General features: G+C 39.3%; 1 protein-coding gene across 1 annotated transcript; it reads left to right on the forward strand.

The window, feature by feature from the left end:
• The first annotated feature begins 6,122 nt into the window (after positions 1-6,122).
• On the forward strand, positions 6,123-26,751 carry RHAG (Rh associated glycoprotein). The gene is made up of 10 exons (XM_066361395.1): positions 6,123-6,279; positions 15,238-15,421; positions 16,331-16,481; positions 18,689-18,836; positions 19,293-19,459; positions 22,066-22,203; positions 22,797-22,918; positions 24,388-24,461; positions 24,685-24,758; positions 25,463-26,751. Exons 1-10 carry the CDS (start codon positions 6,123-6,125, stop codon positions 25,535-25,537), a joined length of 1,290 nt encoding a protein of 429 aa, XP_066217492.1. The 3' UTR covers positions 25,538-26,751.
• Positions 26,752-27,026: the final 275 nt, after the last annotated feature.

The raw sequence follows: 27,026 nt of genomic DNA on the forward strand, positions 1-27,026 counted from the left end.
TCAAATCTGGGTCTCCACATCCCAGTCTGATGTTCTATCCACTGCGCCACCGCATGGTAAGGCCATTTATTCTGTTCTTTACATTCCACATATAAGTGAAATCATATTGTATTTGTCTCTCTCTCTGTCTGACTTATTTCACTTAGCATAATATAGTCTGGGTCCGTTGTAAATGCTAAGGTTTCATCCTTTTTTTTTATGGCTGAGTAACTTTCCATTGTATATATTTACCACTTCTTCTTTCATTCAATCGTCTATTGATGGACATTTAGACATTTAGACATTGTTTCCATATCTAAGCTATTGTAAATAATGCTGCAATGAACATAAGGGTGTATATATTCCTTTGAATTAGTGTTTTGGATTTTTTCAGGTATGTACCCAGAAATGGAATCATTGGGTCATAAAGCAGTTCTGTTTTTAATTTTTTGAGAGACCTAAATACTGTGTTCCACAGTGGCTGCTGTAACTGGCATTTCTACCACAGTGCACGAGGGTTCCCTTAGAGAGAGAGAGACGCACAGTGGCTGCTGTAACTGGCATTCCCACCACAGTGCACGAGGGTTCCCTTAGAGAGAGAGAGATGATTTAAAAGCAGTAGTGGTCTTATTTTGATTTTGATCAATCATGGCTCATGAAATAAGCAACTCCAATAAAACTGCCTAAGAATAACTGTTCTCCAATTTTGCATATATTCAGATATTAAAATTAAAATAAATTATGACACTTTCCTAAAGCCACAGAGCAAGTAAAGGATCAAAGTAAGATGAGAAGATGGCTTACCCATTCATGGTAATTTTAGATTTACGTCGACAACTGGAAGTCTAGAAAGGCATGAGAAGACAGATGTCTCTAACCATTGATGTCTTAGAATTCCCCTGCCTTCCAGCCTATTCCTTGTGTGATTAAGAACTGTCAGGAGAGAGGTTTCTTAAAAGACTCTTAGAACTTTCAAGATCACACTAATGTTTGCCACAAGCTATGGTTCTTCCAAGCTTCATAATTTGAGCAAGATCCTCAGTTTTTCTCAAGCCACAGAGATTCTGATGATAAGCCTTCACTGACTGAAACAACGAGACTGTGAAACGTAACATTTAAGTCCCTGTTGGGATTCTTCTATGTTTTTGTATAATTCAAATGCAGTTTATTAGAGTCAGGCTGTCTGTATTTCCCTTCATCACACCATTGGAACTTTTTCTGAGTTTTCATTTCTCTTAAAATTTCCCTTAATTTCAATTGACTCAAATAGTATTTATCAATTGTCCACTCTGTGCTAGGCACAGCACAGACGCCAGATGACAAATGACATGTGAGTGAAAAAGGTGAAGGGATTGAGAAGTATGAATTGGTCGTTAGAAAATAGTCAGGGAGATGTGAAACACAGCATAAGGGACATAGTCAATAATATTGGAATAACTGTGTATGGTGCATGGTGGGTGCAAAATTTACTAGGGGGACCCCTTTATAAGTTATATAAATGTCTACCCACTCTGATGCACAACCGAAATTAATACAATATTGAATGTCAACTGTAATTGGGGGAAAAATGAATTATGTTCAAAAGAGAAACAGCTCTGACGCCAGAGAGCAACAGACTACTGAGAAAAACAAAATGTCATATAACAAACATCATATCAACACACACACAAACAACTATGGGAAGTACAATGGATGGAAAGGTCATTTTTTATTCAATGAGAGGGAATGGTGAGAGGCTGGGTTAAAATGGGAGACCAAGGGAAGGCTTTGCTGAGTGAGAAACCTTTTACCTGAGAAATGAAGGATGATGTGTGTGGGAGTATGGGGAAAGAATGTAGGAAGAGTGCTTTACTTAAAGAGAGCAGCTGTTCCTGGCTGGTTTGCTCAGTGGTAGAGTGTTGACCTGGCATGTGGAAGTCCCAGGTTTGATTCCCAGTGAGGGCACACAGGAGAGGCAACCATCTTCTTCTCTCCACCCCCTCCTTCTGTCTTCCCCTCCCTCAGCCATGGCTTGATTTATTCAAACATGTCAGCCCCAGGCATTGAGGATGGCTCTGTGGAGACTCTGCCTCAGGTGCTAAAAATAACTCTGTTGTGAGCATGGCCCCAGATGAGCAGAACATCGACCCCAGTAGGTTGCCAGGTATATCCTGGTTGGGGTGCATATAGGAGTCTATCTCCCCTCCTCTCACTTAAAAAAAAAGAAAGGAAAAAAATAAAGAGCTTGACTGGGCAGTGGTGCAGTGAATAGCGCATTGGACTGGAACGCGAAGGACCCAGTTTCAAAACCTCAAGGTCGTCAGCTTGAGCATGGGCTCATCCAGCTTGACCATGAGCTCACCAGCTTGAGTGAGTGGTCACTGGCTTGAGCATGGGATCATAGACATAACCCCATGGTTGCTAGCTTGTACCCAAAGGTTGCTAGCTTGAAGCGTAAGGTCAATACCTTGAGCCCAAGGTTGCTGGCTTGAGCAAAGGGTCACTCGCTCTACTGTAGCCCCCTAGTCAAGGCACATATGAGAAAGTAATCACTGAAAACTAAGGAGCTGCAACAAAGAATTGATGTTTCTCATCTCCCTTCCTGTCTGTCTGTCCCTATCTGTCCCTCTCTCTGACTGTCTCTGTAAAAAAAAAAAGAAAAGAAAGAAAGAAAGAAAAAAAAGAAATAAAGAAAGCAGATTGAAAAAAGAGCTAAAAGAGAGAAATAATTATTTTCCCAGATTGTACGTCTCAGTTTGTTTCAATAGGGTCTATGCTCAGAAGAAGGGCAACAAATCTGAACTACTCAACAAGTCTCATACTGCAATACATAAAATATACTTTATCATGTTATTAAATAGTTTAAACTACATTTATTTCTGATATTGTTTAGAACTCCTTGCAATGTATAATTTGTTACTTGTAATTTTTACAACCTTGGTGTATAGTTTTTAACATAAATACTTGATGTTTATGACTTGTTGGAGTTCTCAAGAGCACTAAGACCAGATAGCGAAGTGTTAACATACATGTGTATTCCCAAAATTAAGCCTGGAAACCCACCCCTGTTGGACCATCCTGTAAGGAACAATGGAATAGCCATTCCCAATATATGTGAATTGTAAATTTATAAAATGTTAGAAATCATTTAGTCCTAATGTCTATGTTCCCTTGTGGAAAAATATAACGGAAAGACAAAACAAACTCTGCTTTCTCTTATAAACATTTGTTATGACATAGAATTCAGGCAAGCAGTCATTGCACTTTCTCCCTCCTTATATCCTCAGTGGAATCTTTTGAAAATGGAGTTTAGACGTAAGAATGTTACAACTGCTAGCCACAGTTTCTCAAACATAGGTCTACTCTGCTATGAGAACAACTCCAGGGTGGAGGCAAAAATTGTCATGGTGGTTTTGAATCACTTAGCATCTTATTTACACATGATTATTTGTCAAGAAAGCATTAGCTATGTTCATATTCAAATTCATTCTCTTGGTCTGAGGAGTGGTGGCACAGTGAACGGAGCATCCACCTGGGCTACAGAGGACCCAGGTTTGAAATCCTGAGTTCATTGGCTTGAGTATAAGCTCACCAGCTTGAGTGCAGGGTCCCTGGTTTGAGCATGGAATTATAGACATGACTCCATGGTCCCTGGATTGAGCTCAAAAGTCACTGGCTTGAAGCCCAAGGTCACTGGCTTGAAGCCCAAGGTCACTGGCTTGAAGCCTATGGTTGCTGGCTCCAGCAAGGGGTTGCTGTCTTGGCTGGTGCCCCTCAGTCAAAGCATATATGAGAATCAATCAATGAACAACTAAAAGTGACATGACTACGAATTGATGCTTCTCATCTCTCTTCCTTCTTGTCTGTTTTTCTGTCCCTGTCCCTTTCAAATAAATAAATAAATAAATAAATAAATAAATAAATAAATAAATAAATAAATTCACTCTCTTGATTTTTAAGACTAATATATATATATCTATATATATATATACACACACACACACACACACACTCCTATATTTTCATTTGTATAAAGCAGTGTAAGATTCAAGAAAAAAAAAGCATTACCTTAAATGAACAAACTCATTTCTTATAATGCTTTAAACTCTCTCATTGCTCATAAGCAAATATGTGTGACACCAGCATTCTTAATATTGAATGAAAAGCCCTTGACAAACCAGCCCAATCATGATTATAGCTTTCTTCCCCATCTCTCTTGTAATACAACTCTATTTAACTCATTTACTATTCCTCAAACATGCCATGTCCTACTAAGCCTTATGCTGTCCCCTCTCTGTGAATTAGTGGTAAAGCCTGTTTTCTAATGCCTCATCGCTTATCATTTTATATGTTAGTGTCCTTGGCCCTAGGCAAAATAAACTGCTCTTTTATTTATGTTCTTTAATACTTATAGGACTACTATTATATTACTTACCTGTTTTGTACAATCATTTGTTATATTTTTGTCTTCCCATCTAGATTAACTTCCACAAGAAAGTCAATTATAGACATGTTCTATTTTTTCATTAGTTTTGTGTTTCCTGTAGAGCCTAACTCAGTGCTGGTCATGCAAGAAGTACCCAAGAAGTGTCTGTTAAATAACTAACGGACATATGAAAAGATGTTTATTGTCACAAATTGTCTGAGAAAGACAAATGAGAGCCACAATGAGATGGGACCTCACCCACATCAGAATAGCTGTGATCAATAAATTCACAAATGACAAGTGTTGACAAAGACGTGGAGAAAATGGAACCCTTGCTCACATTGGTGGGACGGCAGATGGAAGTAGCTACTATGGAAAACAAATGGAGGCTCCTTAAAATACTAAGAATAGAATTGCCTTATGACCCAGTGATTTTACTTCTGGGTATTTATCTAAAGAAACACAAAACAATAATTTGAAAGAATTTATGAATGCCTGTGGTTCATTGCAGTATTATTTACAATAGCCACGCTATGGAAGTGATCCAAGTGTCCATTAGTAGGTGAGTGGATTAAAAAATTGTGGTACATTTATATAACAGAATAATACTCAGCCATAAAAAACAATGAAATATTACCATTTGTGACAGTATAGACAGACCCAAATGGTATTATGCTCAGTGAAATAAGTCAGTCAGAGAAAGACAAATGCCATATGATTTCACTTATATGTGGAATTTAAAGAATCTATTCTGTCATTTATTCTAATAAGTGAACAAACAAAATTGAAACAGCCTCATAGACACACAGAGAGAACGGCAGCTGCCAGAATGGGGGGTGGTTGGGACCTGGATGGAAGAGGTGATAGAATTAAGAAGCACAAATAGGTAATTACAAAATAGTCATAGGAAATGTAAAGTAGAGCACAGGGGAAATACCCAATAATATTGTAATATCAATGTATGGTGCCAAGTGGATACAAGAAATATTAGGGGAAATGTTTTATAAAGTATATGATTGTCTAAACACTGTGCTGTACAACTGAAACTAATATAAAATTATATCAAAAATAAACTATAATTGAAAAATTAAAATAAAAAAAGTGTCCAATTAAATTGAGTTTCATAGAATTCTGGGTACTTTTGTGCAGTAGATCATTTCTATGACCTGACTTCTTCCTCTCTAACCTCCTTTCAAACAGGTCTTTAGAATGATTTGATTACAAAGCATAATTCTCCCCAAAGGGTGGAACATTTTAACCAGTTCTGCCCATTCTTCCTCCTGCAATGTCATTGGAGTGCCTTTCACACGCAGTCTCACTACACACCTAGCAGTCCCTCTGCCTTTCACACGCAGTCTAACTACACACCGAGCAGGCCCGCTGCCTTTCACACGCAGTCTAACTACACACCGAGCAGGCCCTCTGCCTTTCACACGCAGTCTAACTACAGACCTAGCAGTCCCTCTGCCTTTCACACGCAGTCTAACTACACACCGAGCAGGCCCTCTGCCTTTCACACGCAGTCTAACTACACACCGAGCAGGCCCTCTGCCTTTCACACGCAGTCTAACTACACACCGAGCAGGCCCTCTGCCTTTCACACGCAGTCTAACTACACACCGAGCAGGCCCTCTGCCTTTCACACGCAGTCTAACTACACACCGAGCAGGCCCTCTGCCGTTATCTGCCTCCCACAGCCTGTGAAGCCCTCAGTGTGCCTCTGTCCTTTGCCACAAACATGAGGTTCACATTCCCTCTCATGGCTCTTAGCCTGGAGATTTCCATGATTGTTTTATTTGGATTATTTGTTCGGTATGAAGAGGATCAGAGCCATCAACAGCAGCCCAACAGCACCAAGTCAAAGGATACGGACAGATTCCTTGCATTATACCCTTGTGAGTAGGCAATTTGCTTTCTGTACATTGTAGGTTCTTCAGGTTCTCAGAATGGAAAATCTTTGGTTACTGTAACCACTTGAGCTCCACACTGGAGCTTCTTATAGAATTATGTGATGGTTATGAGTACTAAGAATATTATAAGTTTATGCTGTGGCATCTGGTCCCTGTAATTACTGTATTTGAATAGAATATGTATATATTAAAATTTCAGAAGAAGCCAAAAATTAAAATAATTGATCAATTTTTGTATTGCATACCTGCTGCTAAATGACCTTACTTTTCCCTTGAATTATCCATTAGTTCTGCAAGGTTAAAAAATATCACTTCCTACAAAAAAAAAAGAAAGGAAGGAAGGAAGAAAGAAAGAAAGGAAGGAAGAAAGGAAGGAAGGAAGGAAGGAAGGAAGGAAGGAAGGAAGGAAGGAAGGAAGGAAGGAAAGAAGGAAGGAAAAAAGGGAGAAAGGGAGGGAGGGAGGGAGGAAAGGAGGGAGGGAGGGAGAAAGGAAGGAAGGAAGGAAGGAAGGAAGGAAGGAAGGAAGGAAGGAAGGAAGGAAGGAAGGAAGGAAGGAAGGAAGGAAGGAGAAAGAAAGAAAGAAAGAAAGAAAGAAAGAAAGAAAGAAAGAAAGAAAGAAAGAAAGAAAGAAAGAAAGAGAGAGAAAGAAAAAAAGAAAGAAAAAGAGAGAGAAAGAAAGAGAGAGAGAAAGAAAGAAGAAAGAAAGAAAGAAAGAAAGAAGAAAGAAAGAAAGAAAGAAAGAAAGAAAGAAAGAAAGAAAGAAAGAAAGAAAGAAAGAAAGAAAGAAAAAGGAAGAAAGAGAGAAAGAAAGAACAGAATCAAAAGTAACTTTGGTGGATACAGAGTAAAAACAAATGGAGTATTTAGAAGAGGAGCCAGGATTTCATGTGGGGGACCTTAAGATATAAGAAGGACTATTGAGGGTCATACTGGATGTAGATAAAGTTTTAATTAGAAAGAATGTGCTTGTGGTTTTATAATATTCTGAAAGAAAGGTAGTTTGTCCTTTTGAGATGAGAAGTGTGAGCACCTAACATTTTAAAAGTTAAATCTTTCCCTGGGAACAGTGACAGAAGAAAGAAGAAATTTCCTTGCAAGTTTGGAAGAGCAAGCTATGATATAGTTAATATAATAATTACTACCATACATACACTGATTGCCTATGATGAAGCAGGCACGTATGTTACCCATAGAGGGAAGTGGTTATATATCTCTACTATACAGCTTATATTTAAAATAAGGCTCAGATAATTTTAAACACTTAAACTTATTTAAAGTGGTGGCAATACTGATTATAGTTTTATAAAATTTGTGTAAGTTTTAAAAAAACAATTTGACATTTTGTTTCTCATTTCTATCTGAGGGAGTTTATAAAGCGGGAAGTACTCTCATATAGAATGACTCAGCCAAAATGCACAATTGCAAGTTAGGAGTTAGAAGTATGAGAGTCGGACTTCAATTCTATCTAGTTCTCTTTACACTACATAGATGCTCAAGACATTTCTTCCTCTTTTTTATTTTTTAAATTTTTCCATGGATAAGAGGAAAGGAGGGGGGAGAGAGGAAGGAGGAGAGAAAGAATTCATTCTTTTTTTGCTTAGTTGTTCCATTTAGTTGTGTTCTCATTGATTGCTTCTCGTAAGTGCCTTAAGCTAGATTCAAACCTGTCACCTCCAGTGTGCCAGGTTGACAACTTTATCCACTGAGCTACCAGACTAGGGCTCAAGAAAGTTCTTGATTAAATAATTTTATAATCTTGAAGCTGGAGAAAATCAACACCGAACAGAATTCTGTTCAACTCTATATGCTTTTCTACTTTTCATTTATTCATCTAATAAATACTTTTATTCTGTATAAATCATGTGCTACAGCAAATGTATTTAAAGATAAAACAAATATGATTTCTCTATTCTAAGACTTTGCTGTCTGATCCACATGTAAACAAAGAGCTACAGTGCCGCATAAGAAACAAAATGCAGGCCTGTCCTGTGGTGGCTCAGTGGATAAAGTGTTGACCCGGAATGCTGAGGTCGCCAGTTCGAAACCCTGGGCTTGCCTGGTCAAGGACCCTATGGAAGTTGATGCTTCCTGCTCCTCCCCCCATTCTCTCTCTCTCTCTCTCTCTCTCTCTCTCTCTGTCTCTCCTCTCTAAAATGAATTAATAAATAAATAAAAATAAAATAAAACCAAAATGCCAAAGTATGATCTAAGATGAATGTTGTTGAAATAAAGTTATTTTAAGAACTTCAAAATTTGTAAAATTCAAGCTGAATTTTCTAAATTCCAGCCTCAAATTTTCTAGGTAAAACTTCAATTCATAATTTGAGGGGGGGGGGGGAAGAAGTTGGAGAGAAGAATTACTAAACATGGCCATTTTTTCAGGTGCCTAGCAATCATATCACCCTTATACTCTGATATTCATTAATTTTATGATTCATTAAGAAAATATTTATTAAACTCTAAATTCTTGTAAAACAATCTTCAGAGGTTTAGGCTCCAGGCAGTGAATAAAACAAAACAGACAAAGCAGGCAAAGTCCTCTCATAGATAGATAGATAAATAGATAGATAGATAGATAGATAGATAGATAGATGATAGATAGATGGATGATAGATAGATGCAGATATAAATTTATAATATTTATACTTTTAGATAATATATATTTTATAATATATAAATTATATCATATATAATATAACTTAATATATAATTTAATATTTCTATTTATAAAAGTATTTAATTTATATATGTATGTCCACATACACTCACATTTAGATAGCAATAAATGACACAACATTATTATCAAGGAAATGGATACATTGGACAAAGAAGATCTTTTCAGCCTTCTGAAACCAAGATAATGTGAAAAAATTAAGTCTTAATAGCCCAAGGTATCCATTGCATGCCATTAATTAATTTTTATTCTATGTCTCTAGAGTGATACTGATCGTGTACTATTTTTGAGAAAATTATGAAATAGTCGCTTAAATTGTGTTATCAGTCTGTGGTTTAAATGAGAAATCTGTTTGACATAGGCAGTTAATGTAGTCTACATAGTTCTTCCTAATACGAAGTGACAGTGAACAGAACTAAGAGAAGCCAGAGAGTGAACTGAATGGACATTGGGACAAAAACATTTTATGAGGAAGAAATAGCAAGTGCAAAGGCTCTGAGGTATATAATATGAGTAGTGAGCAAGTAGAAAGAATAAAGTTGGAGGAGTGAGAGCCTGAGTGCTGCAGAACTTTGTAGACTGTTGTGAGCATGTTGTTGTATCTGAATATGTTGACAAGCCACTGGACGCCTTTCAGCAGGGGAATTGATGTGACTTAGATTTTTAAAAGCATTTTTGGAGGCCCTGGCCAGTTTGCTAAGTGCTACAGTGTCGGCCCAGCATGTGGAAGTCTTGGGTTCAATTCCTGGCCAAGGTACACAGGAGAAGCACCCATCTGCTTCTCCACCATTCCCCTTCCCTTTTCTCTCTCTCTCTCTCTTCCCCTCCTGCAGCCAAGGATCTACTGAAGCAAAGTTGGCCCAGGCACTGAGGATGGCTCAATGGCCTCTGCCTCAGGTGCTAGAATGGTTCCAGTTGCAGAAGAGCAACACCCTAGATGGGCAAAGCATCGCCCCCTGATGGTCATGCTGGGTGGATCCTACTTGGGCACATTCAGGAGTCTGTCTCTCTGCCTCCCTGCTTCTCACTTCAGAAAAAAAAAAAAAAAGCATTTTTTGGGCTGTTACGTAGAGAACAGACCGTAGGGGGAAAGGGGTAAATAGAAAGACAGACTAGGAAGACAATCCAGTCATTCAGCAGAGAGTGATGGCAGGCTGCACTAAGGTAGTAGTGGAGGAAGTTCTGAGAAATGATCAGATGCTGGTTCTTTTTCACTTTTTAAAGGAAACATCAAATTACAATTGCCAATAATACTGATGATTACTAGTCAATGTGTTTTGCAAATGAAACAACAAAAGTTCCACATTTACAAACAACAAAATAAGACACACACACACACACACAAACACTCTCACACACCGTTGTGACTTCTTCCACACCTATAAGGACAAGAGGCCAGGACCTGGGTGGTGGGTAGGGGAAGGGAGGGATGCCACTGGGGACCCAGAAGAGCATTAAACAGAGCACAAAATAAAATTTTACATGCAAGGCAGTCTTCACTCATTCAAAATGCTGTCCATAACCTAGTTTATACACAATAAAAAATTCTCTCTTCTGTGAGATGGCTCTCAAGACTTAAATAAAATTCTTACTAATACTAATCTTCCTGGTCAGCTGTGTGAACTTTGTTAAAATGTTTTGTAGAATAACCCTAGAAACCACATTTTTATAATTTCTTACATTTCCAACAATGACATTAAATCCAATAGTCTACCTTGTACCTTGAGTGGATCTTTTACCCACGGTAATCTTACAATACTGTATGTTGTTCATATGAAAAATACAAATCCAAGGCTATGCAGATATTCTAAACATTGTCATATTTCATCATATAATCTTTTTTTAAAAAAAAGAAAAGATATTTGTTAATATCACCAACAATTTCACCAGAAAACCCTTGCGAAGCATTAGGAAGCTGATTAGCTTGTAGAGGCAGATACAAACTTCCCAAAATCTTAAGTTTTCCAAAACTCAAAATATATTTCTGATAACAAATACTATCAGTTCTTTTAATTGACATGAGAGCCTTACTTTAGCAATTTTTCAGGAAATGTCAACACCTACCTGGAAAACCATAGTTTATGTCAGTATTTGTTCCAAATAAAAATGGCATTCCAGGAAAAAGATTGGTCATTTAGTTTGCAACTCCAACAATAAAAAAGTGCTTTTTTCCAAGAAAACTGGCGTGTTTCAGTAGTGCTTTCTTTGCAAGAGCATTTCACCATACTGAATCAAAGATTATGTTAGAGAGACATGTCAAAGAAAGTCAATAATTAAAATCAACAATTTTTACTGTTTCATTATGGAATTTTTAAGAAAAGCTGGATTTTTTTCCCCTGCAAGTGTATAATGGTGAAAATCCCATGATTACTGGTACAGTTTAGTGTCACTTTTTTAGTTCATGCTAAAATGCTAGTAGTTTTACATTTCATTATTTTTCTCATTCTTTTATACTATCAGCACACTCAACAAGGCAAATGATATCTCAGAATTACCATGATAATAATTTTAATTTCTTGGACTACATAAAAGTGTTTCCAAAACCCTTATACAGTGTATCTGCAAATTACATTTTGAGAATCACTTTATATATAGGTAAACTGGCAAAGGATGTACATAGCTGTAGATATTACTTTATGAATTTTAATATTAGTAATGGATTAAGTGCATTGGTTTAGTTTTTAAATCTAAATTTAAAAATTTGTCCCTATGTTTATTCAGATATCATCCAGTTCATTTGTTACCAAAAGATTTAGCAAACTAGATATATGCTACAGGCAAAGGGTAACTCATTTATACAGGAGTTACTTGTATAACTGCTTCCATTCTAAGTGTTAACTAGAATTGTTACAATGCCTGCATTAACATACTGTCTATGGTTCGTTCATGACCTTACAATAGGATACCAGCCTCCAGTAGAACCCTATATGTTGCTTTTACGTTGAATAGTTTTATCTACTCAAATAAAAAAAAAGTGGAAGCAATTGGCACAAATGGAACCCAAATCTTGGTTTCTAAACTCCATTCCCCCCTCAGGGGTTCACTGGAGAAATTTCTGGTTCCAGGTCAGGGTAAAGAAGCACGGGGTAAGCCAAGTGCATAAAGGCTAATGGGATGGGAATATGTCCAAAGAACACAGGATCCTGCTTGAAGAAGTATCAACTATAGAAATCCAGAATGAATAGTGCATTAACAATAATGATGTCATGGTAAGGATTATGACACATTGAAATAAAAAAAAAAAAAAAACAACGATTCAATTCAAAATAAAGTATTCCTTAAAGGGACCTACAGGGAGAAGGAGGAAGCTATTGTTTACAGAAGAATGCCAAGTAATTAACATAAAAGAAGTAATGGATATAGAAAATTATCATTTTGAAATTAAAAATGTAATAATTGATTCCAGCACAGTTTATCAATGAGTGCTAAAACCATTAGGTGAAAAGTTATTGGAAAATACAGGGTCTGACCAGGGACAATGTCCAGAGATCTGTTGTTTCCATTCTCACCCTCCTCATACTGTTTCTCTAGGGAGGAGGCTCTGAGGAACCATGGAATGGCCCAACTCTCACTGCACGGTTAGGGTCAAAAGAGTGAATGACACTCAGGCATGCCTGGATCATGAGAGCTTGGTCTGGCTTTCTCTTTCTCTCTATGTCTACATTTGCTGCACTTGTACAAAAGTTAGACTGACTGCAAGACAGCCAAAGGACCTTAGCAACTTAGTCAATGAAGGCTGTTCTGTTATTCTTTGGAAAGGAATACTTTACACTGAGTTCCCGGGCCTCCAAGGGGCCCTTTTCAATGTTGGGAGCCTTTGGAAAGTCAAGCTGTTTATTCACATCTGGGTGTGATCAATGCCATGGATTAGTTTACCAGATTTAGCTGGCAAGGTTGCAAATAAACTTGGTATGTAAGTTGTGTCAGGAGAAAGTCAGGAAAGTACTGGGGGCAGGGTGAGGGGTGGCGGTGGAGGGAGACCTTGGGGAAGACACTACGGGTTGGGTTTCTCAAGAAATAAACTCAAAGACAGACATTAGCCTGAAAGAGGATCCACACCTGGAGCTGAAGGATTTGGACAGAGAGAGGCAACTTCCTCTGACCCCATGGCACACTCTGAGACTCGGCGGTCTTTTCCGGAGGCAGGGGATACTCATGTGAACTAGTCATTGGGCACAAAGCTACCCTTGGGAGGGCCTGTAACATTGACAAGACAAGAGCATTTCCCAAGAAAATTAAAGAGCTGTGGCTGTCATCTAACAGAACTCTCTACAGCCAGGCGAAGAGGCAGGAATAAATCCTTCAGTTCTGAATGGAGTTCTGGGCAGTGCATTAGAGACTCCCCTGCAAGAGACAAACCCAAATGGCATTGTCTCCCATCTTAAGTTCGCTGTAAGCTGAACCTGATGGTAGAACGTAGGTAGAGAGAGCCAGAGGTAGTAGTCTATGTCGGAGTGCCAGGGAGGCCAACACTCTGCCGTGTTATCCTCACAGCCCTGCTGTGCTCAGGGCATGAGGCAGTTGGTGGCATCAGGTCTGAATTCAAGTTTTGACTTCACCCTTTAAATAAATTAATTGGATTCTAACATCAGTTCCCTCTGAGATACATCTTCTAGGCATGACCTCCTTCATGCTTATTTCTACTTAAACATCTGGCCACAGTGGTTAGTACTACTTCAACATGTACTTGTTTTATCATTTTTATTTCTGGTTTTACTTTTATTCCCAGTTTGGTCTCAATTTGCTTTGCGTATCAATTAGGTTGAGCCATAAAAAGTGGCTCATAATCGAACCGTTTTCATTGGCAATTTCAATGCAAAAAATGTCAGTTTCATATGGTTCTACCAGCTAAGCTATACCTTTCTTGAGGGAAATGCCTATGTTCTCACAGGCTCACATTGGTCATATGTTCTATTTATATAGTGCATTACTCATTCTCTCTCCCCCTCAGAGCCAATCTGTGAAATAGGGTCTTTTCAGTACTCCGGATAAGAACACCAAAGCTTACAGAAAATGAGTGACTTTAAGGTCACCAATTATGTGATAGAATTGGGGGGACTACGACATAGTCTACGACTATGTTTGCAGACACTAACTCAAGTTTTGCTCCCCAAAATAATACAGCCTTGGGCCCTGGCCGGTTGACTCAGTGGTAGAGCGTCGGCCTGGCGTGCAGAAGTCCCGGGTTTGATTCCCGGCCAGGGCACACAGGAGAAGCGCCCATTTGCTTCTCCACCCCTCCCCCTCTCCTTTCTCTCTGTCTCTCTCTTCCCCTCCTGCAGCGAAGGCTCCATTGGAGTAAAGATGGCCCGGGCGCTGGGGATGGCTCCTTGGCCTCTGCCCCAGGCGCTGGAGTGGCTCTGGTCGCTGCAGAGCGATGCCCCGGAGGGGCAGAGCATCGCCCCCTGGTGGGCAGAGCATCACCCCCTGGTGGGCGTGCCGGGTGGATCCCAGTCGGGCACATGCGGGAGTCTGTTGGACTGTCTCTCCCGGTTTCCAGCTTCAGAAAAATACAAATAATAATAATAATAATAATAATACAGCCTTCCTTATGTTGGTTTAGAAATTGCTAACAAGCACATTATCCCGTTTGACTTGAATAATGACTTGGTAACATTTCTGGGGCCGGTCCTATTATTTATACACATTTGATAAATGGAGGATTTATCATTTAATCATTATTGTCTTTTTTCCTATATGCAAGCTTTTATGCCAAAGTCTGGGAAGCAGTAGATGAGTATGTCCTAATCTCTTCAACAAGGAAATGCACTATCTAATGCAGAAGAAGGACGCCTCGTAGACTATTACAACGTGGTGCATACTAAATAAATGCCAGTACAATGTGACAGGTGCTACAGCTGAGAAATGTAGAGAAAGCTGTGTGAAAGGCCAGAGGAAATCTTAAATTTCCCTGGGAGTATCATGAAATCTACGAGAGGAGGTGGTGTCCATACTGTACTTTGTAACAAATTCCTCAGGTGGAAAGTAAAGGGAAACTCTTCAGGGAGTGGATGAAAGACAGACACACTGCTATGATGCTACACAGTGTCCAAGCAAAGGCTCAAACATTGCATAACTCACCCCATCATCTCATGGCTGGTGGGTAGCCAGGCTGGCATCAGAACCCAGTCTGTGGCTGCCCCTTTATTGCTCGTCCTTTGCAGTGTCTCATGCATTTACTAAACGTGAGATCCCACAATATATCAGTATAACACTTTCACAGCGCTCCCTTAACTCGGATGTCTCCCTACCCCCTTGCTCTTTTGCAGTGTTCCAAGATGTGCATGTTATGATATTTGTTGGCTTTGGCTTCCTGATGACCTTTCTGAAGAAGTATGGCTTCACCAGTGTGGGCATCAATTTACTGATTGCTGCTCTGGGCCTCCAGTGGGCCACTCTTGCACAAGGGTTCCTGCACACCCATGGAGAGACAATTCACGTGGGAATCAAAACGTGAGCATCCCCAGCTTGAGCGTGGGCTCATCTGGTTTGAGCAAGGCTCATCAGCTTGGACCCAAGGTCGCTGGCTCAAGCAAGGGGTTACTTGGTCTGTCAAGGCACATATGAGAGAGCAATCAATGAACAACTAAAAAGCAGCCACAATGAAGAATTGATGTTTCTCATCTCTCTCCCTTCCTGCCTTCCTGTCTGTCTGTCCCTATCTGTCCCTCTCTCTGACTCTCTGTCTCTGCCACAAAAAAAAAAAAAAAAAAAAGCAAACAAACAAAAAAAACAACAACAACAAAAACGTGAGCATCCCTCAGTTCCCACCCATTGTGTTTTCCGAGCAATTGTTTCTCTGTTTGGTCTCTTGTCAGTCAGTCCCTGAACCAGCTGGCAAACTGTCTCCTTTAGGCAATAAAAGACTGTTGGCCCCGGAGGATGGAAATCCATACCTTGCTCTGCTGAGTGTCTGTATCTTCTCCAATCTGACATTAAGGCTGTTAAGAAATCCCTTTGCATAAAATTATTATTCTTTTCATCTCAGCTACAGGGAACACAAAGCCACCATTAGGCATTTTCCTAAGATTAGTTTTGAAATGTAAACACTCTGAAAAATAAGGTAATTATCAGATTAATAACAAAAATAAAGTAAAACCCTAAATGAGGTGAAAAAAAAACCCAAGAAGATTAAAATGAAGGAAATGTTAGAGCAACTAAAGAGTGTATGTTAATGGCAGAGCAGAGAGGTGAGGAAGAGGGAAAGGACAAATGCAGGCAGGGGACAGGTGACTGACGGGGCTGGACAAGGAGAGGGGCCACGCACTCTGGGTAAGGAACTGGAACCTAGAGTTGACTCCAGCTCACAGTTATATTTGGGGTTTGCGTTATTTTTTAATGTATTCTTTCTTTTCCCCTAAGCATGATAAATGCAGACTTCAGTACAGCCACAGTTCTGATTTCCTTTGGAGCTGTCCTGGGGAAAATAAGTCCACTCCAAATGCTGATCATGACAATCATAGAAATTACTGTCTTTGCTGCCAATGAGCACCTGGTTGCTGAGATGTTTAAGGTAAGTGTTCGTGAATGTATGCTTACCTAACTTGGACATCAGGTGAGGTCATGACACATAATGGATGCCCACTCTGCGCAGGGAGAAACCCTGGCAAGAGTGATACCCCTGCAAATAGTAGTAAAAGTCCCTGGTTGTTGTTTTGTTGTTGTTGTTTTAATTTTTCATGATTTGGGAGAGAGAGAGAAGAAAGAGAAAGAGAGAGAGAAGCATCTACTCGTTGTTCCGCTTACTTGTTTCATTTAGTTGTGTACTCTGGTTGTTTCTCATTACGTGTCCTGGCTTGAGATGGAACCCACTACCCAGTGGGCTGGAGGGACACTCTATTCACCGAGCCACCTAGGCAGGGCCTGTAGCCAGTTTTCTACACAGTCTCTCATTTCATCATCACAACAGCATTGTCGAGTAGGTGTTGTTGTTGTTACTATTTATACCAAAAAAATCTGATGATCACAGATGCTTAATGACTTGCTGGAATCTGAATTCAAACCTAGATTCTTCTAACTCAAAAACTCTTTTTATTACGTTATATTTCTTTTTAATGCTCAACTCCTAGTTCTATTTCAACTACTGACAAAGGCGAAGGAATTAAGCAAAAGCAAAAAACAAAAAAGCTTACAGACACAGACAACAGGGTGGGTATTGTTGGAGGAAGGGGGGTGGAGGAGGTTAGGAGGTTAGATGGGAGATAGGTGGCGATTGAGAGTTGACTTGTGTGGTGAACATACAATACAATATACAGATGATGTATATAAAATTATACACCTGAAACCTGTATAAATTTATTAACCAATGTCACCCCAATAAATTCCATTATTTTTTTAAAAAGGAATTGCCCTTTCTATGACATTTGTTAAGACATAGGTTGAATTTCTTCTCTTTCATGGGAATCTCATTGAGTCCCTCAAGAATTATAAATAGAACATTTCTTAGCATGCTCCAACAGGCTGTGTGTGCTTCTACTGAACATTTAATCCAACAGGAAGTATTTTGACAACTTTCTAGGTGTCACATGTTACTGATTCAGTGAGAAAAACAATTGTTAAGGTTTATATCATTACAGAATGGATAAGCTAGAGGGGGAGACATCAAACAAATAATCATAGACATGTGCACACACCCAAATATTACTATAATTTATAATACGTACTATGAAAAATAAGTCAAGGAGGCTACAAGGGAGTGCAATCTAATTTAGACTGTGGAAACAAGGAAGGGCTTTCTGAGGACATGACAGTTAAGCTAGACCTGCAGAGGACATAGAGATTTCTCAAGTACGAACATCTTAAATAAATTAATAAAGTTGTATAAGTTTCTCACCTTAATAAGAACAGAGCATTGCCTCAGGGTTGGCACTCTGAAGTTTCCCTCTAGAGGCAGGAAACATAGCAAACTGGATCAAATCCATACAGTATCCTGTATGGATAGAGGGAACTCAACTATGTTTCTTCAAATGACTCATGGACTTCAGCCTAGTTTCCATGTCATCATACAACAGAGTGAAATAATTGGGGAAAGGCCCAGCCCTTTTAAAGCTATGCTTCCTTGAGCTTGCAATTAAGTTAATTTTATCTGTAATATCAAGTAAATGGAAAAAAAGTCTTTTTTTTTTTCATATCAAGTGCCAGCATGTTTCCCAGAAAATGTCCATAACCTGGAGATGCAACCTAAGTAAAATTAGCACCGAACGCCCACTAGGACCAAGCTCTTTGTAACCATGATCTTCTTTATGTTAGCTGGGTAATATTTATAGAACCCGAGGTTTATAGAAGTATAGCGATTTGTCTCAAGTCCCATGACAAGGAAGGACCTGATTTAGGATTAAAAGTCACCTTTGTAGGGCCCTATAAGGCCAGGGGCCGCCGCCACGGTGGCCATTCCACGCAGGTTCTCACTGGATTCGCGCAGACAGTAAAGAAACTGTGGAGTCGGAGGATGGTGGGCCATTCCGTTTATTGGTGTCTCATCAAGACAGGCAAGCCACAAGAAAAACCAAGGGAAAAGCAGAGAACCTGCTTTTTGGACCCACTTTTTTTACCAGACTTATTTGACCCACAGGCCCCAAAGCTTATGTTTTTTTCTATTTCATTTTTGTTTTATCCTCCCTCTTTTGACACATTCTTTCTCCCTTGATCGACTTCTCATTGACTTTCCTCTTGTTGTGAGATATGGTTTCATCCCCTTTACACAAGCTTTTGCCCTTCCAGGCCTCTGATATTGGTGCCTCCATGACAATTCATGCCTTTGGGGCCTACTTTGGCTTGGCTGTAGCAGGCATCTTATATCGAGCAGGCCTGAGAAAGGGACATGACAACGAGGAGTCCGTGTACCACTCGGACTTGTTTGCAATGATTGGTGAGTAAGGCTGAACTTCTTGTCCAGTTGGTCAGGCACCAGGGGAGGTTAACTCTGACATAGCTGTGAAGATCTTCAAGAAGAAACATCCTCTGAATACCACTCTGTGTGTGCTGGCTTTCCCCCCAAACTCTTAGATAACTGAGCCTGAAAGTAGAGACATTCTCAGTGCCCTGGGTAACCTGCTTCTGCTGGACTATCTTTCATATTAAGAATTAATACCCCTGCCTGACCTGTGGTGGTGCAGTGGATCAAGCATCGACCTGGAATGCTGAGGTTGCCGGTTTAAAACCCTGGGCATGCCTGGTCAAGGCACATATGGGAGTTGATGCTTCCTGCTCCTCCTCCCTTCTCTTTCTATCTCTCTCTCTATATATCTCTCTTCTCTAAAATGAATAAATAAATAAAAATAATTTTAAAAAAAGAATTAACACCCCTTTCTATGGCGCGCTGCAGGGACTCTTTTCTTATGGATATTCTGGCCCAGCTTTAATTCGGCCATCGCTGAAACTGAAGAAAAACAATACAGGGCCATTGTGAACACCTATTTCTCTCTTGCTGCCTGCGTGCTCACAGCCTACGCGTTCTCCAGCCTCGTTGAGCACCGAGGCAAGCTCGACATGGTAAGTGCCATGGTAACCCCTATGGAGGAGGGGAAACATTTTCTTATTCTTCCCTCCTCTTTCTCCTGGTTGGCCTAAAAATTAAACTGACCTGAGAGAGATTAGCAAGAGAAAAGAACTAAATTTAATTACGGATGTACATACGGGGATCGATAAGACTATGGAACCTGAGAATGAAGGAGGCAGTTGAGGCTTCTGTGTCATTTTGAACAAAGGGAAAAAGGAGGTAGTAGTTTGGACTTCAAAGGGGGAGAGAGCAATTCATGTGGAGACAGAGAAGCAAATATTTGGTGAAAACAAATGTTTGCCGGGCCATTTTTAACAATAGGATACAGAAAGGATTCGACCAAAGGGGCTTTGCTGGGTTTCTCCCTCGCACACCTGGTTCATATTCCACCGCGGTTGTGTATGATCCTAGTTTCCTTCCTGGAGCGGAGGCAATGCCTAAACTCTTCAGGTAGTTAAAGGGAAAGTTAAAGGTTCTTTCTGAGCCTTTCCTTTCTTAAACTGAGTCAACTAATATAATAAAAATTCCCCCAGAAAGCAAACCTTGAGGTAGCTAACTGCTCCTTCTCACACCCGTGGAAGTTTTGCTCAGTGACACTAATAGTTACTCAGATGAGTGGGTCATTTCTGTATCTCTGCTGAGTGGCCAGAACAACTCACAATACTGCAGTTCTTGAAGAACATTTTGGAGATAACATTATTCATCCCTTTCTTCACCTAATTTGTACTCTGGCAAATTAAATGGTATTATTAAGAAATTTACAGTCTAGTAGGGAATACAATCATGCAAAAACATCAATGATCTGAGGTATTTTTTTTTAAAAAATAATAAAGCTGTCTCCAAGTTCTTAGAAAATCTGAAACAGATTTTCAAGATGACAAGAGTTGAAAAAGAGAGTGGAGAATGAGCGTTGATTCAATTTTCCTCACTGCAGATATTCCTCTCAAAGAAAGACCAATTCAATGCAATGTGGGATGACAGATAAAATTCCAGTAAAGGTCAAGGACATCAGAGGTGTTGGGCAAATAAGTTTGCAAAATTTGTGTTATTTGATTTTGCTCACTTTTACTGTGAAAAATGGCCACTGCCCAGGTGAAACTGCTAAAACTGCTAATTACCTTCCTGCTTGGGAAGGGCCATTGTTATGCTAATTTTTGCTGGAGGAGGGGTTTTCACGCCAAGAAAAGTTTGTGAAGAAGCAGGAGGAAAAAAGGAGGCCATATTTTTTTGCAGAGAAGGCAGCGAAGATGGCAGGGTGCTGAAGGAGAAGCCAGTTTGTGCGGAGTTGGTGCAGAGAGAAGGAGATGGGGAACCAGAGGGGACTGAGGCTGGTGGGGCCTTTGATTCTAGGAAAAACTGGAAAAGACTCTCCTGGTTGTGGAACTGAAGAAGGTGTGAGTGGGTTTTGGAACCCTCTGTGTGTTTGTGTTTACTTGCCCTCTGGTCGCGAGGTTAGAATAAAGGTATGGCCCACCAGTTTTTGCCATCGCAGTTTCTTTACCATCTAACCAAATCTAATGGAAACCTGCACGTGCCTGGCTGTGATGGTGGCGACTCCAGGCCGTACAAGAGGGAAAACTAGTGAAATTCAAATACGGTTGTTAAGAGTATGATATCATTGCTAATTTGCTAGTGCTATGATTACATAAGATGTTAATATTGAGGGAAACTTGGTGAAGGATATATGAAAACTCTCTTCAGTATTTTTTGCTTTTTTATATAGTCTAAAATTATTTCAAAATAAAACATAATTTTAAAAAGGCTCCACATGGTCCTTTCAGTCTCTACCCAAAAGCTAGAGAAATGGCGGCGAAGGAGCGCTCTTCCAGCCCAAGGAGAGAAAGCATCTTGTCACTTGATCAAGCAGAGCAAAGAATCTGTACTGTATTTCCATTTCCTACAAATTGTTACATGAGGGAGAATTTAAAAAAATGTACAAAGGGGAAAAGGAAAACAAACAAAAAAAAACAAACCAAATCACTTACAATTCAGTGATTCTCTTTTAAAACACGGATAACTTTTTCTTCCTCTGCCAGAGCAGCTAGAATAAGAGTTTTCTGAGAAGTTCTGGCAAACAAAAATGAATGATTCTCCTCCATTCTCAGATGGTCTCAATAGAGTGACACTTGTGACAGCTGTTGTCTTTCGTGTGCAATGCATGGGTGTCACTGTCTCTACGTTCCCTCTTTGAGTATTGGAGTATCATAGAGTCCACAAAGCACACAGCAGCCATAGGCTTCTGTTGGCTCAGGACAACCGCAAATGTGTTCCCAAGCAAAACGCTGCTAGGATAACTGCACTACCCACCCCCAGCCTTCCGCTACTACTTTTTTTATATCTTTATATTAGCCACCCCCGCCCAATAGTCTCACTATCTGATTGCTCATACACTACCAGAAACTCTGGCATGAAAGATATTGTATATCAACTGCTTGGAAGAAAGGCTCTCTGTGATTACAAATAACACTCTTTTTAAAAGTAATGAGCAGTCTTTTCAACTGAAGAATGTGTCATTGTGTCCAAGAATCCTGGATCCTTTCAGTCCTTTGGAACTCTGCCTGTTCAGCTCATGTCACTCATGTTTCTGTGCCCCACCCAGGTTCACATTCAGAATGCAACTCTTGCTGGAGGGGTCGCCATGGGCACCTGCGCGGACATGGCAATCCCGCCGTACATTTCCTTGATCATTGGGAGCGTTGCAGGAATGGTCTCGGTACTTGGATACAAGTTCCTGACCGTAAGTACGACAGATGCTGAGTCCACCTTTGAATCTGCACTATCACCTTCTCACATCCCCTGAGCAGGGAGAAGCTGTGAAAATTCCTTTCCTAAGCACCTCTCTTTGTTTGGGGTCATCTGCCCTGGCAAACGTACTATCCCTCCGCAATGTGCGTGCAACGTTTCTGCTCTTTCCTGACTTCTTTTAGGAGCAGGAAAGATTCCAATATCAGTTATTTATAACGTAGTATGATTGAATGTTAAATACTGTGTTCTTTGCAGCGAGGCATTTCCACTAAAGTTTTTGTTGTTGGTAATGTTTTTTTGTTTCTCATAATTAAAAAACTCTGTGCCCTTTTAAGGGGATTGAGGATAACATTAGTAGTTAACAAGGAGAAACATTTGAAATCACATATCTTCAAATCCATCTTTGAAATACTGAAAGAAACAGTTTCGCCACCAATGCATTCAGATTCTTTGACTTCAGTGAGTATTAGATGTGGATGGAGATGTGGACTGCGGATGAACCGCTCCTGGCATGCTCTTTTACTTCAATGATACAGTCTTGTATATCTAACAAAATAACAGACCTTCCTCTTTTTACAATTTTAGCCTCTTTTGGCTACTAAACTGAGAATCCAAGATACATGCGGCGTCCATAACCTGCATGGCTTACCTGGTGTGCTAGGAGGCCTCGCAGGCATTGGGGCAGTGGCCTTGGGAACATCTGACATGTGAGTGAACGAATGAGTTGTCCTGCCTCCCCTCCCCCAACCATCCAGTAATGTCTCCCCTCACGTGGTGAAATCCAGGGATGAGAGAGATTTTTCTCTAGCAGTCCAGGCCAAAGCGTGTAAGTATTGTCCTTATTGAAGAGAATAGAATTGATTGAAAGATGTATCTTAACCAGTATTATTGTCTTGTTTTTGAATAGTAACAGTGTGAGTTCATTTTCTCTACCGTAGGCAACTGTCTCCTAGCAGATAAGGTAATTTGATAATCACAATTAGATTACAGTAGGCCTACTCTTTTACTTGACCCTCACAAAATAAGGCATGTTGGGCAAATGCAATAAGCTGAGCGGTCACTTTCATCCAATTCACGCAAAGAAAAATGAGTTAGCATAACATGGAAAGCAGTTGGATCTGGAGAATCAGGGAGGCTGGCATATGGCTCCAACTTGCCTACTAACTAGTTAATACTAACTAGTTAATATTAACTAGTTATGTGGCCTCTGACAAGTTATTCAACCTCTTTGGTTCCGTTTCCTCTTCTGTAAGATGAGAGAAGTGTACCATTTTTTATTCCTTAAAATTCCTCACAGAGTATATAATTTTATATAGTAGAAAAGAGTTAAACCCTTCAAATAAAGAGAAAAAAGAAATCTGACTTTAGTGTATCCTTTCCCTTGAATGATGAGATGGAAACATCACCACACTCATCTTCCGATTGTTTGCTTTCTTGTAATTACTCCTTCAATCTTTCCACACTGTTTATTAATTGCCTGTTAAGAGTGAGGCATTGTACAAGGGAGACTCCTACATTCCCAGTGCATTCATCACTCATGTAACACCCTTAGGCATTTCAATGGCTTATTGTTACATTCTTCCAATCCCAAAATTGAAGAATTCTTGACTCATTTAATTTTAAGGTAACTATTTCTATGATGACATATAGAGATATACTTTACTATACAAAGTGAATGACAATAAGTTGTCGCTACTAAATACTAAAATGAGCTTTTCTGTCATTATTAATTTTGTATTTCATTATAATTTCTCCTCTTGGGATGGGGTGAGGAGAGACAGAAGCCTGTTCTTGTCTTGTATATGTTACTCTCTCCTGGGTGACTAGAAGAGAACCTAGCACCGGTTCGTGCTCAATACATGTTTGTTGAATGAATCAGATCACAGATCAAAACTGCATTTTTAGAAACATACCAAATTTTTTAAGGAAAATCTTTTTTATAAATATGAAGAAAAGGATGGTTCAATTTTAAGTGCTTATAAGAATATTTTTTTACATTGTTCAAGAGTGTCAAAGAAAATGAATGTATGAAATATAAGAAAAAGTGTGACAAATGTGTTTGATGGTTTGTAATGCTGCTCTCTGGCCTGTAGATGGCAGGCATCCATGCCCGGAGGAGAGATCACTCAGCTGGCGTCAGCAGCAAAAACAAGATTCTTTTCTTTTGTCTTCCTAGCTCCACCCCGGCAATGCAAGCAGCTGCTCTGGGTTCTTCCATCGGAACAGCAGTTGTTGGAGGACTGATTACAGGTCAGCATACAGTCCCTCATATGCTCTCAGCACAACAGGTTATTAATAAGCATATTGATTGGTAAATTTGAAAATGGGCTAAAAGTATGACACTAATCATGTATGCTCAAGGGGATGATTTTATATCAGTAATTACTTTAAAGTATTTTTATTTAATTACTCTACAAGTAAGTTTTCCTCTTCAGCATCATAACGTGACTTATTTTTCTCCCCACCTTCACAGGTTTAATTCTAAAGGTACCTTTCTTGGACCAGCCATCTGACGAGAACTGCTATGATGATTCTGTATATTGGGAGGTACTGTGCTCTGTTTTAAATAAGGATGTGAATGATGACTCCACTAGTGAAAGTGTTGCTCTCATCCAACCTAGATGTGTGTGTGTGTGTGTGTGTGTGTGTGTGTGTGCATCCGCATGATGAAATCCCTATTTATAGAGAGAAATTAAGACAATGTGTCCAGACAGATAAAATCAGAAGTTATGGTATATTTCCAAAACATATATTAGATGAAGAAAATATTTGAAGTAAGTGCCCTTTTAGTCCTCTGGGAGTAACTTTTAAAGAATCTACTCATAAAAATAATAAGAATCCTAGGCATGAAGAAAAATAGGCAAAAGCTGGTGGAACATGGAGGTTGAAGAATCTCAATGAATACACAAGAGGCTCTGTGAATAGCAGAATATCAGCCTCTGTCTATCCTCCAGATTCTACCTCTTTAGTTCATTGACACTTTCTCCCAAATTATTAAGAGAGAGAGATGCTTGGGTGTGATCAACAAGATCTTCAGGGAGAACAGGTTTGGGAGAAGGGAATGTAGCCAGTGTGGGTCCAGTAAGTATTTTTGTTCTTTTCTTTTTTCCTAAACTCAAACAATTTTTATACCAGTTCTTTCTAAGCGTGGATAATAATGAAGAAAACACCTTTGTTTCAGTACTAATTTCTGACAGGCCCAATGAAAGAAACTACTTAAAGTGACCGACCAAATCTTGTTTTCTTCCAAGGTTCCGAAGTGGAGAGAACATGACTATCATCTCTATGAACATGACATCCCCAACCAGTTGAAAGCAGAAATGTAAATACCATTCCTCTGCCTCAGTTTCCTTCCCCTTTTATCAAGACTCAAGCTTAAATAAAAGAAAAGCATCCAATGAGAATATGGACCAGAATGGAAGATGCAGAGCCCCAAATGTTTCCATGTAAAACGTCTTGACATAATCAAGTGGTGTGTCTTGATATTCACTCTTAGTTTAGGTGAGGGAATATGACTCATAAAAACAGGTGGTCAAGACTACGTTTGACCTTTGAGTAGGTACAGGGTGAACATTCAATGTATGTATTTTCATTAATTTTTTTCCCCCATGGAGGTGGATTTGCATAGGATCAACACTTTCTAATCATATCAGTTTCTTAAATGTAGTTGTTATATTTTCATTCCCAAAGATTATAAGACTAAATCAAATGACACAATAATGTATATAAGAAATATGTGGCCCTGGCCTGTTAGCTCAGTCAGTCAAGAACATCCTCCTGAAACAACGAAGTTGCAGGTTCGATCCCCACTCAGGGCATACATGGGAAGCTACCAAAAAATGCACAACTGAATGGAATAGCAAATGCTTTCCTTCCCCTCCCCTCTCTCTCTCTTTCTCTCTCCATCTTTCTGAAAATCGATAAAAATTAACTCCTGGCCAGATAGCTCAGTTGGTTTGAATGTCGTCCTAGAGCTCAGAGGTTGCCAGTTTGATATCTGGGTCAGGGCACATACAGGAGCAGCTGACTGTTCCAGTCTCTCTCTCTCTCTCCCCCTGCCTCTCAAAAAAAAAAAAAAAAAAAAAAAAAAAACATGTATTAAGAGCTTAACCTTAGTTGCCAATGTTTTTATCTCATCAAGAAACGACAGGAAAAAATTACCTATTATCATGATTTCATCTTTTAAAATAGAATAAGCTGGACATCACATAAATGGGAAGAACATAGATTCAGAATAGAAGACAATCATTTAAATTAAATAAAAGTTAGCCTTCGTAAAAATAAAATAAAATAAAACTAATAATATATCAACACTTTTACTTAAAATAAAAGACTACTACTTTACTTTCTGAGTTGAGATCTACATACCTACCTAATTCTCTCTCAGGCCTTAGGCCTTTTCTTCCTCAAATCTTCAGAGAAACATGTCCATACACACAAACACATGCAAAGTATTGATCATTGTGCCTATACGTAGTACAGGGTAAAATAAATATATGAAAAATGTATGTATGTAAAGCAGTAATATGATTGTTTTTGGTAATGTTTTCTTGATTTTAAAAATGGTCAAGTTAGTCATGTTATGTCTTTGATTAAGTATTCTTATAGTTAATTTCTTTTGTATGTTTACTATTTGCAAAAAGAGCTCAAATGCTGTCTGACCATATTCTGTTTTGTATAAAATTTCAATGAATTAAATATTATTACAAAGTAAAACATTAGTCTTTGGCTCTCCTTTCTTCAGTGGTTGAAATTCATTTTAATACCAACCACACATACACTCCTCACATTTAGTTCATACTTAATCAAAATAAA

The sequence above is a fragment of the Saccopteryx leptura genome, chromosome 1 (genome assembly GCF_036850995.1).
Source record: "Saccopteryx leptura isolate mSacLep1 chromosome 1, mSacLep1_pri_phased_curated, whole genome shotgun sequence".
In the NCBI taxonomy this organism is placed as follows: Eukaryota; Metazoa; Chordata; class Mammalia; order Chiroptera; family Emballonuridae; genus Saccopteryx; species Saccopteryx leptura.

Bases quoted from the DNA above. Each gene is read 5' to 3' on its own strand.
- RHAG (XM_066361395.1), top strand. From the start codon at position 6,123: ATGAGGTTCACATTCCCTCTCATGGCTCTTAGCCTGGAGATTTCCATG. The intron at 6,280-15,237 runs GTGAGTAGGCAA...GCTCTTTTGCAG, and splicing joins ATTCCTTGCATTATACCCTT to TGTTCCAAGATGTGCATGTT. The intron at 22,204-22,796 runs GTAAGTACGACA...TTACAATTTTAG, and splicing joins TTGGATACAAGTTCCTGACC to CCTCTTTTGGCTACTAAACT.